The sequence below is a fragment of the Daucus carota genome, chromosome 7 (assembly GCF_001625215.2).
Source record: "Daucus carota subsp. sativus chromosome 7, DH1 v3.0, whole genome shotgun sequence".
NCBI lineage: Eukaryota > Viridiplantae > Streptophyta > Magnoliopsida > Apiales > Apiaceae > Daucus > Daucus carota.
The window spans coordinates 40,225,833-40,242,816 of NC_030387.2; the positions used below are offsets into that span (position 1 = coordinate 40,225,833).

At 32.6% G+C, this 16,984-nt stretch overlaps 2 protein-coding genes across 3 annotated transcripts; both read right to left on the bottom strand.

The window, feature by feature from the left end:
* Positions 1-566: 566 nt before the first annotated feature.
* Positions 567-3,380, bottom strand: LOC108193503 (pentatricopeptide repeat-containing protein At2g01390). Its single transcript, XM_017360187.2, has 2 exons — positions 2,331-3,380; positions 567-1,960 (listed from the first exon to the last, which is right to left on the bottom strand). The coding sequence occupies exons 1-2, from the start codon at positions 3,094-3,096 to the stop codon at positions 963-965; spliced, it is 1,764 nt and encodes a 587-aa protein (XP_017215676.1). The 5' UTR covers positions 3,097-3,380; the 3' UTR covers positions 567-962.
* Positions 3,381-3,931: 551 nt separating this feature from the next.
* On the bottom strand, positions 3,932-6,192 carry LOC108193847 (UPF0496 protein 1). Of its 2 annotated transcripts, none has more exons than XM_017360679.2 (2): positions 4,898-6,192; positions 3,932-4,347 (listed from the first exon to the last, which is right to left on the bottom strand). In XM_017360679.2, exon 1 carries the CDS (start codon positions 6,030-6,032, stop codon positions 4,911-4,913), a length of 1,122 nt encoding a protein of 373 aa, XP_017216168.1. In that variant the 5' UTR covers positions 6,033-6,192; the 3' UTR covers positions 3,932-4,347; positions 4,898-4,910. The 2 variants fall into 2 exon arrangements, with proteins under 2 accessions (XP_017216168.1, XP_017216169.1); XM_017360680.2 differs by lacking the exon at positions 3,932-4,347 and adding an exon at positions 4,424-4,441.
* Positions 6,193-16,984: the final 10,792 nt, after the last annotated feature.

Genomic DNA, 16,984 nt, shown 5'->3' on the forward strand with positions numbered 1-16,984 from the left:
TTTCTGGATATGGACTAATAAAGCATAAATTAATACTAATGATTAACGAACCTTTTATAAAGATTAACCAACTTTCTGATTATTTATGGGAATAAGTATGTTGATCGATAATTTATCAGAATAAGTATTATTTATCGAAATAAGTATGTTGATGGATCAGATTTAGATCGACTAATTATGATCTCGTCCGGATTGGACTGGATATTCAATTCACAGACGGGCATGTATACGACCCATCCATTTCTAATTAGGATTAAGTATCATAATTATGATCTCATCCGTCAGGTTGAATATTCAATTCACAACCCATCCATTTCTGATTAGGATTAAGTATCAAGTCCTCGATGTATCCAAATATTTCAAATAAATCATTCCATTACTCACTACAAAAGTGATTCAATTTAATCACTAGTTAGTTTGAAAGTTTGAATCAAGAACATACCTGTCAATTACTAAACTGATGTACAAAATTTCAGCTTTCTAATGATAAATTTACACTCACTACTATGTTGCCTGTTGCGTCACATTTATAATAAGACTCGTTTGATACTTTTAAACTCCACGACTAATGTATATGATATTGGACCCATCTTGTTATACCAATGGATATCAATAGTAGGCTGGTCCTGATCAGGACGGGCAGAGATGAACCCAATTGCATCTACAACATTAGTTCAACTTATTTAAAAATAAGTGATTTAAGTCGATACTAACGACCAATTTCTTACAAGAAATCAGGTGCAGAAATGAGAAAATCTCATTCAACAGAGTTGTCTGACAACCATGCATGGCCTCTGCTTTCCTGTCAATAATGGACTTCTGCTACTCTTTCTTTAATCACATTTTTCTTCTTGGTCATTCAGGTGGGCTCTTATCCGCAAATGAAAATGAAACTTGTCCCCGATGACCTGTCATATGATCCAGCATGCATCACTTAAGTTGCGGAATATATAATTCTCTAATTAGCATATCCTGGCAAAAAGAAGATTGCATATCATTTCTTCTTCAGGAAGTTGATGTTGAAAGTTTGTAGCAGCTTGGAGGCTCTTCTTTTCCTTTCGGTACGTTTCTAACTCAGGAACTTTGCCACATCTGTCAAGACCAGATAATAGAACATTGTACGTTCCTAAAGCACTTGGAATCCCTTTTGTTCTCATGATTTCATAAGTTCGTAAGCCTTTGCCCGAATCCCCGCATGAGAAGTAGGCGCTAATTAAGGCAGTGTAAGCAGCAGTATTCTTCTGATCATCAGGCAACAAGTCAAATATCTTTGCTGCCAGAACAGGCTTTCCAACACATCCAAGCCTATAGATTAAGAGCGCAGTAAGATGTGTTCCGAGGGAATATTCAGCCTTATGAATTTCATCAACAATCTCCACAACTTCTGGAAATGAGTTTGTTCTGATTAATAAACCTATTAATGAAAGATACACAGTTTTCTTCAACAAAACACCTGTTTTCACACTATGCTTGAAGGCCAATAAAGCACCACCCAACCTGCAGTGAGTACTGTATACCTCCATGATCATAGAGATAATTTCCGAGTGCAGATGAAAGTTCCTATCCATCATCTCGGAGAGCAAATAATCAACAACTACAAACTTTTTCTTAGTTAACATATCCGAAATAAGTGCCTCTTCGACGGAATTGGTTTCAGTAGTTGTATTATCTATATTATGCATCGAATCCTCATGAGGGCATTCAGCAGAAAAATGAGGATGAACTTGTCGAAGTAGAACATCACTCTCACCAACATTTCGTAGCAATTTTTGAGCTTCTATATACACAGTCTTACGAAGAACAAGAGAGTTTTCTTTCATATATTTAAGAATTTTAGCAAGAGTCCTTGTTTCCCCTGCACTGCAACATTTCTCAACCAAGATATTGCATGCAGCTTTATCAGGTTGTACCCCAGCTTCTTGCATTTTGCTAAATATCTCCATAGCTTCATTAAATTTACCTGGTAAATAGTTGTGAACATAAATTAATCCCATTAAACCTTTAAATCCCTAAAAGAAAAGTGGAAAGTAAAAAAGATAAAGAAAGCTTATTAAATACAGCAATAATTTGTAAATTGTTGTGGATTAGGGTGATAAGAGAATTGCAAATGAGAAAGATGTTTTGCAGAACTTCAGTGAAAAACCTTCCAGCTGCACATACTATACTTAAACAACAAAAATTGTCTAGCAACCGAACAAGAGCTTTACTTTTAAATACAGGTTCGTCAAAGTCTGCAGAGCCATGAATTAGAGGATTCCATGGTATAAAAATTTATGAATAATGAAAATATATTAACTACCAGTTTATATATGGGTAAAGTTCGTACTTACCAGATATAGCCAGATGCTCCATCAAAACCGTGTATGTGTAACAATTCGGAGTGCAACCATCTCGAATCATTTCCTTGTACACCTCTGTAGCATCCTTCACTCTATTGTGATTAAACAAGACCTTCATATAAGCAGTATATGAAACAACTGTTGGATGACACCCCTTAGATCTCATCTCATTCCACATCTTCACTGATCCATCAAGATCCCCATCATTAGACAGCCAATGTATCAGCGATGTATAGGTAACAGTATCAATTCTAATTCCTTTCTCTTGCATCTGCTGAAACACAAGGTTCATCGACGAAATTCTCTTCGCTTCTCCAAAAATATCCAGCATAGTAGTATAGGTAAAGTGATCATGCTTAAAACCTCGTAGCTTAGAGGCCCAATTAAAAAACAACCAAGCCTTCTCCATCGGCGGGTGGGATTTAAGAACTTGATTAATAATGTAAGAATCCCATCGGACCGACAGATTCTCAAGCTCCTCTTGAGCACACTCCCAGGTAGAATACCTCAACAGGTTCGATACCTTCCTCAACACATCTTTCGTGTAAACCTTTGGCTCGACATCCTCTTTTTTATCAAAGTTTCGGTTTTTCTTAGCAGGTTTGTAAAATTTCTTAAAGGGTCTGCTTCTTTTAACTTCTTGAAGGCAATGTATTCTCTTAAATGCATTTTTGCCCCTTCCATACCCCAAATCCCAATTACCACACACAGCGAACACAGGTCGAAAAATTCGAAAACTGGCATGCTTAGTAAACATAGATAAACATCAAAATTTCTCTAATTTTAACCTACCCAACAAATTTGACAGCACAATATAGAGTTCAACTAATCATTTGCAACATGTAATTATCAAATCAAAAACCCAAGAATTCAAGAACTTTAAAAATACGAACTTGACTAGTAATGAACAAAACATACAATAATCACTTGTACTTGAGATCAAAACCATACCTTTAAGTATAAAGATTATTCAGTGGCTCAAGTTCTTTCAAACTACCCTGTTTTTGCCCCAATTTTAGAAGCTGTAATGGGCTTGGTTCTTGAATCGGGTCAGGAACTCAGGATTGCAATGGATAGATAGTGGTGGAGCCCTTTTGATTCGGCCCAAGCCCAATAAACCGATTCCTCTGTTGTCTATCATTAAACGACGAAATCTTTACTGTTTTTTTTGGAATTTTTTATCACTCGAATTATCTGCATTCTATTTTTTGTCGGAAAACACATTCATTTTATTGCTAGTTTATATTTCAGGTAAAATCATTTTTAACTCTGAACTGAAAAATATTGATATTTATAATAAGTCAGAAATTGATTTAAAATTAAATATAAGTCAAAAACTGATTAAAATCGTAAGTCTAGTTTTTTGAATAATTTGTTTTATTTTATGATATTTTCAATAAAAGTCAATCATCGGTCAATTAAATAACCTATCAAATTTATTTTTAATAGATCATAAGTTAATTATTAAAAACATTAAAATTGAATACCTATCAAATTTATTTTTGTTAATACATTTTTAACAATTTACAAGTCAATTTAATTATAATATAAAACTGATCAACCTGACAATTTAAAATCCACACTTATTGTGTCGAACAATGTAAAAATATTGTAAAGAAATGAAAACAAGAGAGGGAGTCACATGGTGAATCAGTGTTTGGTTGGAGGCTGGAGCTACCCCAAGCATTATAAACAAGCACAAGTCACTGGGCTCATAGTCCACATTCTTCATCATATGCTCTCTCAATAGACTGGCACTCTGACTGTCATCAGTGTCACCTTGTCATTTGTCAGATATCTAAATTTCAGATTCATGTCTGCATTTCATTTTCTTACCTTACTAATGACCTCTGGAGTGCATTTACGGCATCAATCTGAAACTTTACGAACTGAATCTTAGCATACATATGCACAGCATATTTGATTTCGATGCATCTCAACCACTGTTTTGTTCCTCAGCCCTTCTGTATATCATTAGTTCAAGATTCCGCAGCTCCATGGCATTTGCCTTGAACATAGATTGTGGATTGTAACTAAAAATCAGAAAATCAAACCGAAAATAGAAGTGCTCTACCGCTCTGACCTCAGCACCTACGATATCACTGGAACATATACATAGTTTAGCCATTCAATTCAGGACCTTCTAAACTTGTTCACCTAGGGAAAGTATACCTTTTTTCCAAGAACCCATGCCATATGCCTAATGCATAAACCGTAAACATACGACTCAAAACTAGAATGAAAAGTAGGATGGTAGCTCACTGGGGCATAGCCCTCTGAGCCTGATCTTAGTCCTCAATGAATCTTTGCAGACAAACATTAGGCTTCCAGTCATTTACATTACAAAAAACTTGTAATTTATTAAACATTACCAAAGTGAAGGCCTTTGTTTCTTAGAACAGTATAAAACCTGGTTTACCAATATGAAAATTCTCTATAGTTATTTTCATTGAATGGTACAATTAAGGTACAAAGTTATCATCCTCTTTACATCATACATCGTATAATCTACAATCATAAGCATGATTATAGCAACTAAAGAAAAAAATATGACATACCAAAGTGATACATTTAGGCACTTGGGTATTTAATCATCTTGTGCAAAATCATGGTCCTCGCCCTCCCAACATCTCGGCTACACTTATCAGCGTAGTGGCTCAGATCCTCAATTGTTTGCGTAAACCCACCCACCTCTTTCTTGATTTCATCTATAGCCAATTCCACAGCCTCGCTATCCTTGAGAGCAAAATCAGCATTATACAACAATGACTCCATTTTAGTCTCCAATTTATCGACTAGCACTCGAATATTATCCAAATCCTTGATCACAATAAAAGTCCCAAACTCCATTGCACCAATAAACTCCTGCTTTTCTTTCACTTCGCTCTCATACTTCTTCCATACCGAATTCACCCATTTCCCCATCGACCCAAATGGCACTGCAGCCGCAGCTGCCAACGCTGTCAAAACGGGGGGAGCAGCAACCGCAGCCGCCACCACAGAACAAATCAAAATCGTTGTAAAAGTCACCACAAACAACACATTCGACAACTTCCTCCACTTCTTCATCGACTTCAACTTCCTATCAAGTCTCAACTTCTCTGTTTGCAACTTACTCAACATCACCATCTGTTTCTTATAAATCGACTGAAACAACACAACAAATTCACCCCCAAAATTCTCCCCATTCCCCTTCAACTTCTCGAATTCACGCAATGTACCTTCAAAATTCCTCCCCCCATTCCTCTTCTCCTCCTCAAACTTACGCAACGCGACATTCAAATTAAACTGACTATCCCTAGCACGCTTCAAACACCCACTAACCGCATTACAAAAATTCAAAGTTTCAACACTATTTTTAAAATACTCATCAACTAAATTAAACAATTCTTCATTTTTCCATATATCTTTTTTACATTCTAAAATTACTTTAACAACATCTTGGTCCATTTCAAGCAAACTTTCCGTAACATCTTTTAACGAGTCGAGTGAGACTGACCGGACCTCAACGCCGGCGGCGAGACTGGTGAGTAATCCTGTGGTGCGGCGGTGCACGGATGAGTCAAATGACCGGAGCTCCGGGTCAACTCTACAGGCGGCCTCATAGGAAGACAGATCAGGGAGAGATGAGTGCGTTGACTCAGAGAGTGATGGAGCGTTGACTGAAGATTGGGTGCTTAGATAACAACCCATTGGGATCTTTAGAGGTGGGTTGGTGTTGGAATTGCGAGAAGTGATGAGGTTTTTGAGTTTGAGAAATGGAAAGTGAAGATGAGAATTGGAAAGTGGTTGATTTGGGAAGATGGAGTTGAGGGGTAAAATTGGAATGTGTGAAAAGGATGAGTGGTGTGTGTGATATTTAATTCATTTTCTATGAAATTTCCTGTTTTTGATTAGTCAACAAAGTAGATGAAATCATCAAAGTGTCAAAGAAATATTCTTTTTATTTAAGAAGGGTCAAAAGGAGAATATACACTTGGTTAATCTAGATTATGTGACCAAAATACCCTTGATGGTCCTATTAGACATTGATTTAGTGATGGGTAGGTTGGTCATTACAATTTACAATGTAAATCTTGAGGCTATCTTGGCTTCCGACTGTGATGTGGATTTTTTATTATTTTTTTGGACGAATGTGGAAATTTTTAGTTGATTGACTTCATTATTTTCTTTCCTTCTTTTTGTTTCTTAAGAAACATTGACTTTATTCTCATTATTATTTGCTTATTTGTTTGCCTCTCAAGTTAAATTGACCGTGGGGATCATATATTTTTCGATTAGTCAATTATTGTCTTGATTAAATTAAAATTAAATAGATCATTAAAGTTGATAAAAATAAAAATAGGTGTTAGATTCAATCTATTTTTTTCAGGACCCTGTCATTATCATTACAGAGAAGGGTCTCGAATGTCATTTTCCGGACTCTATCATTACAGAGAAAGGTATCGAATATCACTTTAGGTATCGAATATCACTTTATAATCCAATACGCTAGATAGTGCAAACATTCATCCATCTTCCACTTCTTAACGTTAGATCCAAGTTGTTTAGCATTTTGAAACTCTAAACACTATTTCATATAATATTTCATACTAAAACGTTAAATTATATAACATTTTTTTTTGAGATGTTTAGACCTAAACCAACAAAATATATCATTTTCTTGCAAAAATCAAAATGATGGATTATCCGATGTTAACACTGAAACTAAGCCAATTCTCCTACCTTTGATATTTTAAACATTACTCTGTGAAAATTGTGGTACACTTGACATTTTCTCAAATTATATGAAGCAGAGGATCCAAGGAGGATATATTCCTTTTAACTTATTTAAAAATAATCTAATAAACTACAAAATTATATTTACTTTCAACTCAATGATTTGTGAAGCATTTTAATAGTATTATTAAATAAAAAAATTGATTATAATTGGCTGGACATTAATTTAGTGAAGATTCGTTATGATGTCGGGTCGTAGATTTGAAATAAATATATTATTATATTTTAATAATAATTACACGTAACTATATTATTTTTTTGAAATTTGAACTAATATAACAGATGTCACAAAAATTTAATCGCATATATGCGTCCATTATCATTTTTATTTATGAGATGCGACATAAACAGTGGGTCAAGAAATTTCCGCTCCGAAGTCTTGCCAAGCTTCTTGGGTTATTTATCTGCTCATTGAACTTATAAAGTTGCCCACAAATAATGGGCCTTTATTGAGTAAAACTTCACTGCTTATTCAGTGAGCGATCCAAATAAAGTGAGTCTTGAAAACCCATTTCTTATATAGTTGTAGGTCCAGAACTTTAAAGTCTATGGGCTAAAGCCTGCATCAAGAACATTGTCGTTGCTGGATAGTTAAATTTCTCCGCGAGCAGCTAAGCTAATTTATAGGGGTGTTTGTTTCCAGTTTAAAATCGGGTTTCTGGTTTATAAGTTAGAAGAATTTGTACCGTTTGTGTAAAAAGTTGTGAAATATTTCTAAAAAGTTAAGAATGCTAGCTTTTGTTTCAGGATTTCTGCTTATTTTCCAAACATTTTAATCACTTATAAATCTTAATTTGCTTTTAACTTCTACTCCATTTTTTTATTTTAAGCAAAAGCACTTAAAAAAAGCTTACCGAACGGTCCTAATCTCCCAAACTTTTTATATTTTTATCGAGATTATCCGCAGAAACTAATAAATTATGTGGTCCAATTTCCAAGAATAGTGTCAGTAATTCAAAATTTTTATTTTCATATTTCGATTATTTCAACAACTGTCGAATCTTGTTATTACCAAATTCTTCCGTTAACTACTATAATCTGTGAATTCACCAATAAAATACAAACGAAAAATGAACGCTATATAACATGTATAAAAATATAATATATTTTGGTGTTGATTCATAAGAACATAAGCTGAGGGGATGAACCAAATCCAAAAACACAAAAGATCTTTGGACTACAATCTAAGTAAGAATCAGGAAATCTGATTTCATCATTGGAAGTCTTAGCCGTACTTATGATGTCTGATTAATTAATTGTCCTAAGTTAATCTAAATTCACTGTATTTACAAAAATATTAAACAATAAAACAACAAAGATACTATCAGCAGTAGCTCTTATCCAAGAAGATCTGTTTATGTAGGCGAAAGAACGAGGAAGTATCACCCTGCTTTTGATTCTCCCAGACAATTTGAGAGGAACCGAAGCCCGAGACCTCAGATTGCGTTCTGCATTTGAAAATTGGGGTGACATGGCTTGTAGTAATAAAATTTGAGAGGATAACATGGAAAAATAATGTTATAGAAAATCATGCAAGACAAATGCAGTTTGGTTTGAGATGTGCGTAGACTTTATTTGTATTAGGAAAAAAAGTTCGTGTTTATATAAATTTTAATAAGTTTGACTATTTTTTTATTGATTGTTTGTAATCGTATTTGAGTAGTTGTTTATCCGCGACAGAAAGATATTGTAAAATTGGTGATTACAGAGCGATACAATTCGTATTGATATAAAATTATAATATTAAAAATTTGGAGTGATAATAAATTTGTTTGTGATCATGTTTGAGGGGATTGTTTATCGTTTCGAGACAAAAATCTTAAAATAAAATATCACAGAGTGACTAGTTAAATATTGATAGGTAACGAACTTCGGTATTCTAATAAAATTTAGTTGTGTAAAATATTCATCAAAAAATTGTCAAAATTGTAAATGAGATCACAAGTTGAAATTAGTTGCATTTCTTGTTGTAACAGTTGAAACATAAGATTAAACTATAAACCACACAAATATCTAAGTAAGAATAAAAAAATTTGTTCCCCGGCTTAAATTTGGACCAAAATTTAAGTCATTGTTAAAAGAATTTAGATCGAAATTGATCCAAATTTGGACCTTTACACTATTGGATTTCCCCTTGTGCCATGTATAAATCTAGAATGCAAGACTACTTTTAGGGGACATAACAAGCATGTTTGATTTGATTTCACGATAGCAAGAAGAAGAGAAGGGACCTCCTAAGCCATTCAATTGACAAGTATTAGTCTATCACCACAAATATCTAGCCAACAGCTCGGACCCCAGAAGCCCACACTAGATAATGGTTCTATAGCCTGTGGACCAACTCTCTACTTCACTTCTCTGTTCTCTCTACATGGATGTTCTTAACACATGTGCTCAGAGGTTCGAATTTTAAGCGACTCATTAATCATGAATCAAACACTTCCACGCACTCTGTCTGAGCTCGTAAGGTAAATTAGACAAATTAAACCCCTTAGAGCATCTCCAATAACCTCTTAGAATCACTCTTAAATATAATATAAATTATTAGCTCTTAGCAATTTAGTGTACATGTACTCCAACAATGTTCTTTGTATCCACTCTTTATTTATTTTTATATTATTAAAAATACATTGAACTCATAAAAAGACAAAAGAAAGTGGAAAGAAAGAGAGTAAGTGGAACAAACTTATAATAAAATATTAGTTAAGAGCTATCTAATGGCTCCTACAATGGAGAAGAGAGAAGAGCCTCTTAGGCTTTTAAAGAGCCTCTAAGAGTCTATTGGAGCTCAAAATTTGACATGATTCTTTATTTTTTAATTTAAGATCTCAAATAAAGAGTTTATTGGAGATGCTCTTAAGGGGAGAAGGACCAGACAAAACATTGGCTAATCTTTGTTTATTAGAGAATTGTTTGTATACAAGGTAACATTCATATTAAGTGCAGTATCTTGGGTTTGGAGCTCCCATGTTAATATAAATAATTTATTACAAACTCACTTCGGCGTTTCCTTGCACTTTGACAGCATTTGATTAAATATATATTTCTTGAAAGAATAAATTTTTCTTTAGAAATAGGAATGAGTCTAGTCGACATCAGTATTTATTTTAGTAAATTTATTCAAAGAAACTCTCAGGTTTTTAAATAAACTATTATACATTGAGCATGATCGCAAAGTACTGCAATATTTCCTGTATAAAAGCTCGATGAATAGTTGCATAGTGTTTTTTTCCAAGTATGGCAGACACTGAAGTTTGACTAACCATATAAATACAACATTGCTGTAAAGTAGACATACATTTGACCAATCCATGAACTAAATTCGGGACCATCTTAATTTATTTTGTCAGATAAAAATTATATTATATTATTGAAATAATCATGACTTGCTCAAATAAAAATTCGGTTCGAGTTCGTTTACTTAGTGATTTTTTTTTCATGTTTAATATTTGTATTCTTTCAGAAAACTAACATAATAGAACTCAAATTTTATTCACAAACTCCATTTGTTTACAATCCTAAATTAATCAAAAATACTGTTTTTATATCGATCACCGACTTCTTATCGAAATTACTTATACAATTCCCAAAAGTAGATTGTTTTCTCAAAATTAGTTGATTAAATCCAAATTGAGATTTAAAATCTACTAACTACATCTCATAAATACAGGAGATTTCCCCTCAAAATTTTAACTTTCAGATAATATTATCTCAAATATGAAATTTGTGTCTCAGCGGATTGAGTGAAGTGAGAAGGGGAATAAAAATTTCGATATAATTGAAATAAAAGTGACCAACGTATATAAACTAGGATAATTGATGTAACTGCATACATAAACATGAATGGTCTCACATAACCAGAAAGTATGTTATAAACCCAACACATCACATAGGTTTGTTGAATGACAAGGAAACATCTTAGCACACAAACATAAAATAATTTCATTAAGATAATAAAACAGCTGGAGAGATATTTTAAAAATAATGCTCTCTCATTCAATAACAAGCAAGCCTTTCGCATGTTTCCTTCTCTTTATATGAAATAAGATTCTCTCCAAAGATATGGCCGACCAGTTCTTGGATGGATGATGGCACGTGCAACTCGCTTGGTGCAAAGAATGAAAGTGGCAGGGAGGGTGATGCCAGCTATGGTTACTGGGAGCAAGAAAGATACAGTCACCATTCATAGACTAGTGTGAATGATGACACTGAGTGTTGAATTATTTCTTATCGACAGGAGCCTAAGCTCTGATATCATATTAAATGATTAATTTTTCAAAAATCTAGATATATCTGGAGGAGAGTCTTTGATATCATATCAATTCTCCGAAAATCTCGAGACGTTAGGAGGAGGGTTTCTGATACCATATAAATGATCAATTCTCTGAAAATCTCCCGATGTTAGGAGGATGGTCTCTGATACCATTTTAAATGATCATTCTCCGAAAATTTCGGGAAAAAATCATGAGAAATGTCTATTAGGATTATATCATATTCTAACAACTAATCAAATGAGAGGTAATTTTTCTGATCCTGGAACCTCCATTTTCAATTGTGACAATCCAATACTACCTCACCATAAAAAAGTTTAGATCCTACAATAAAATAGCTTTTGGATTCACTTCCACATGCTTGTCACTACTATAAATAAGCTACAAGCCACAGGCCTTTTGCATTATAATCTAAACACCCTTCTGAATAATCACTCTCTCAAGCACACAGACCCTACATTTACATACTCCTACTGTACTTCACAGTTCACAGGAAGCAGCTCCAAGCTCAGTCATGGCTAAGAACACCGGAGGCGCGGCGAAGACCAAAGGTTTAGGAAGGTTTATGAAGCAACAAAGAGGAAGGATCTACATTATCAGAACCTGTGTAGTTATGTTACTTTGCTGGCATGACTAAGCCATTGCTCATTCCTCTGTAAATTTGTACATACCGGAAAAAACTTTTGTAGATCAGATTTATATTATTATGGAGTAAGCTAATTTTAATCCCAGTGCTGTCCTTTTTTAGTTACTCCCTTCTTTTTCTTTCATTTCTCGTCCCTCTATACTCATTCCGCAACTCCACTGATACTTGAACTCTCGATTTCTTGTTACCGAATGACGGATAATATCGGTACTGACTAGTAACTACTGTGCATTAGAATATTAACAGTCTAATCAGCTTGGAAGATGCATGCAGTTTTGCTTAATTTGGAAAGTTTTCAGTTTGTGTGATTTGACAAACAGTTGAGTTATCACTTGACCTGCAGGTACCTGAGCAAACACAAACATACAATGAATAATAATTAGTTTTGTATTAATTTAATAATGACATGATTAAATCAGTCATTAAATCAGTGTGTTGCATAACCACAACAGGGCTCACTCAACATTCAACAACTCTATAATCTAATACTATGGAATAAGTTTAGATCGTAGTATGGTGACGACATAATGTACGTTATTAAAGGACAAGTATATAAAGTTTTGTAATTTATCTTTTTGTCTGTTCTTTTGTCTCGTTTATTCTTTTTTTTTTTTTGGCCACAGAAGTCTCGTTTATTCTTTTAATTTCATAAAGAATGTATTATTTAACATCAAATTTTATGTAACAAGTAAATATGAAAAATAAAATATATACAAAAAACAGAAAATGTTTCATATAAATAAACCGTTGAAGTGACATAATAACAAATATTCTCCATCTTCCATTACAATTTAAACCTTTTTTTTTCAATTATTTATTATTATCCATGTTCAGTTCACTAATTATATAATAGACAATTTGATTAATTATGGATGTATATAATATGGCTAAATAAATTTAAAGGCTTTATACTTGAATGGAGGAGTATACATCACTATGAATATGATTAAAGAAAAGATATTATTCAATTCAGTTTTGTTGGTTTGTAATAATTGAAATTCATATATCTTGCCTATATTGTCTTCCTTTCAGATATGTGGTCACTGACAACTTATTCCACGTGCAAGAACTGCCTCTTTACAAATAGCTAGTCAAATCCAACAGCGTTTATTTTGGCCTATTTCATTACTCCCTCCGTCCCAATGAATTGTATACAGTTTCTTTTTGAGACGTCCCATCAATTATATACATTCCAAAAATAGTAAATTTTTATAATATAAAACATCATTACACCAACTACTTTCTTCCACTATCTCCATTCTATAATAATATAAACGGTTTTTCTATGGTGTGCCCATGGGCACACACTAAGCACCAAAATTTATGAATTTGGATGGTTTCTGTTGGCTTAGCTTCTTTAATAATGGTGGACCCCCCTGTAGTTGCAACAAACACACCAATCAAAACTCTCCAATTTTATAAATGTTAGTGCTTAGCATGTGCCCATGGGCACACACTAGCCAAACCCAAATATAAACACTATTACACCCACTACTTTCCTCCACTATCTCAAATTTATTATTAAATATAAATGGGTCCCACCACTATACCCACTTTTCATCCAACTTTACTCATTTCTTACCCAGTTTCTTGGTCTCCGTGTTCCAGCCATTTGTATACAAATGACTGGGACGGAGGGAGTAAATAAATACCAATTCCAGGTTAGAATGCGCGAAAAATAATATAGTAAAAAGAAAAAAATGAATGTTCGAAAAATTGGTGATTGATTTTAATTAATCATTTTAATAAATTGATTAAAATTTTATTATTCAATTAATTAATATTTAATTTATCAATTGATTATTGATTAAGTTCGCTTCACATTTCTTATAGCATGGTGGCATTGTTAAAATTGTTCTACTTGATGGATTATTTATTTTCTTGCCATTTTTTCATTAGTGTAGTAGTGGTCTATATTTACGTTTTTTTGTTGAATACTAAAATTCTGTTATTATTATTTGGTAAAACAAAATTGTTATTAAAATATAATCCATCATATTTGTATGCTAGACTATCAGTGACCTCTACGTGTTCAAAGATTTTGATCATGAATTATTTTAATTGACTTTATTTTTGTCTTCCTCATGTTATATCTCAATTACTCAATATAAATCGTCTAAAAATGTAGCCGATCATAATACTAGTAGTTACATTTCGCAAAAAAAATTCGTGAAATGAAAACTTATTTACAAATTATCTCTTTTCCAGTAGATGATGTTATTATATATTATATATAGAATTAAATTTACAAACCAAAATATTGATATTATTGCCCGACATTCGTAAGTCTCTCACCCGTATCCTGTGAATATGTACCCTAAATAGACTATAAAATAAAATACCATATTAATAATTTATAAGACCGAAAAACACTATAAAAAATATGGGCTTTTCGGTGTAAGTCCAATTTAATGTTTGATATATGGGCCGACGGAGCCCTTATTGTAATGATCTTGGCAAGAGTAAACATGCAATCTTCTTTGCTGAATTTCAAATCAGGGCTCCATGTCTATGGGCTTGTTCGCTGGACATCAAAATTTAATCATCATCGTTTTATTACCAACAAAATTTTAAAAAATCAAACGTAATTTGATGCAGAATAAAACATGCATTTTATTTAAAACTTAATCCAGTTTTTAATTTCCTCATATTTAGAACAATAAACTCTAAAGTCTAAACAAACATGTCAAATGAATTTAATAATTTAAATTAGGAATATTTAAAGAAGCCAGATGTATCAAATTCGTTTGCCAGCTAGAGTACGACATCAGTTTTCCGCTAAAAACAGATAGAGAAACTTTTTGATGATCTAAAAGCAGCTTTTGAACAGTAACTTTTATTTTAAAAATTGTTTTTTAAAAAAAATTATATTATAAATCAAAATATATGGAACTCTTTGTATACACTAATCTAACCAACTAAAATATCTCAAATTACTTGCACCAAATACTTTTTAACAAATCTTATATATCTCGAATTCGATATATATAGCACTATCCTAGATTTAAAGGTGCAGGTCCAGGTCAACATATATGAACATGATTATTTGTTTGTAGCTCTTTTTTGTATCTCGAAATTACATTCCGATATTCGTCTTCCTTAGAAAAAGTCACATCGACAAAATAGGTACGTTATTTGTCGGCAGCAAATCAATTTTCGACCTGAATTTTTGCTGGTGTTAGTGAGAAAGTAGCATAAAATTCCAAATCATGCCAGTAATGTGTCCATGTTTTGCAAGTTGTTTTCTGCTGTATTATTGTTTGATAATAGTAGTGAAATTAATCATTTGTACGATGCATTTCACATCATTTGATTTATACATTTACGATTATTCACCATGAAATTACATGCCTTTTTGATCAAATCTGATTAAAAGCATGTACTCCTGACAAGAAAAGCATATATTATAATATGGTTATAAATAATTATATAGATAGATTTCATACTCCGGTTCAAATAAGGACCAGATAAAACCTAACTCATATATATTAACTCATATATATTATTTTTACAAATATTCTCCGATTGTATATATACATATATAGGCAAGTGATCAAATAGAAACTAATGTTATTCTAGAAACTAGAAACCACTCTCATGATCATTGTTTATAACTACTAATATCACTCGTTTATACGCTATTTATCATTATTTTATGCAGTTAAATTAGCAATTTTTATTGTTGATATATAATTGAGAAAATTTACTTATGTTTGCTATTGGCTATCGATTATTGATGATCAATTATAGTTGTACGAGGTCTGTGATGGTAAAACAATGATGAGATGAGGTGTGTGGTGATGATAAATAATCATTAGTAATGACAAGTTATGGTGACAAGCGGTGGTAAATCAATCGTGAGTATAGGTGACTGCGGTAGCAGTGGAATGGGTTGATTTTGATAATGATGCCCGGAGGTTCATCAATATGGCATGAGTGAAGATGATGATGATATATGTTGTATATATGTATATTTTATATATCTATATTTCTGAGATTTTTTGTATAGAAAATAGTGATTTGTGCTATACAAACGAGTGATTTTTGCAGTTAAAAATAGTGATAAAAAATTGATCAGATACTAGTTTCTAGTTTCTAGACTAATTTAGTTTCTAGTGGAGTAAGCCCCCTTATATATATATATATATGCATATATTCAGTCCGAAATGTTTCATATATTTTTTGTGTACTTTTCGTATACATTCTATATAAAAATATTAATATAACTTTGATCAAAAATAACTTTAAAATATATGTTTTAATATAATTTTACTAAATATGAATGTTTTATTTATGCTTGCATGTAATTCTATACAAATTTGTTAATGTATACTCTCTCTGTCGTGTTTCATATATGGAAAATTAAAATATATATCCATTTTTTTTGTGTGTCATTTGCCAAATTTCCAAGCTTGCTCTCCTTTTCAAAGCCAGGTAACGAAAATTCGAAATAGATAAGTTTTATCAACTTCTTCGCACATACATGATATAGTAAAACAAAATAGAGAAAGCTTGCATGAATAGACTCTATGAACACAAATAATTAATTTTACAAGTAGTATATAATATATATATGCTCAGGAGAAACAGGCAAAATAAGTTTGTCTTTGCTCCTTGGGCCTAAATCATGATAAGAAAATATTTTTTGCAGGTTGGTAGGGTTGTACGGCTCATGTATTAATAATGCTTTGCATTCCTTTTTCAATTTTCCCTATCTTAGCAGTTAGCTTCTGTTGTCGTGACTCGTGACACACGTATTCATCGGCTTTATTCACAAAATTGTAACGATATGGCAACAACTCTGCCCAAATCTACTCGTTCATCATTGCGTCTTCCTATAATTTGCTAATAATCCTTCATCATAAGCCTAATTACCTGAAATTTGTAGTCTTATATATTGGAAATTCGGAGCTGAGATGTATATTAGATGACTTTCTCTGGATGATCGA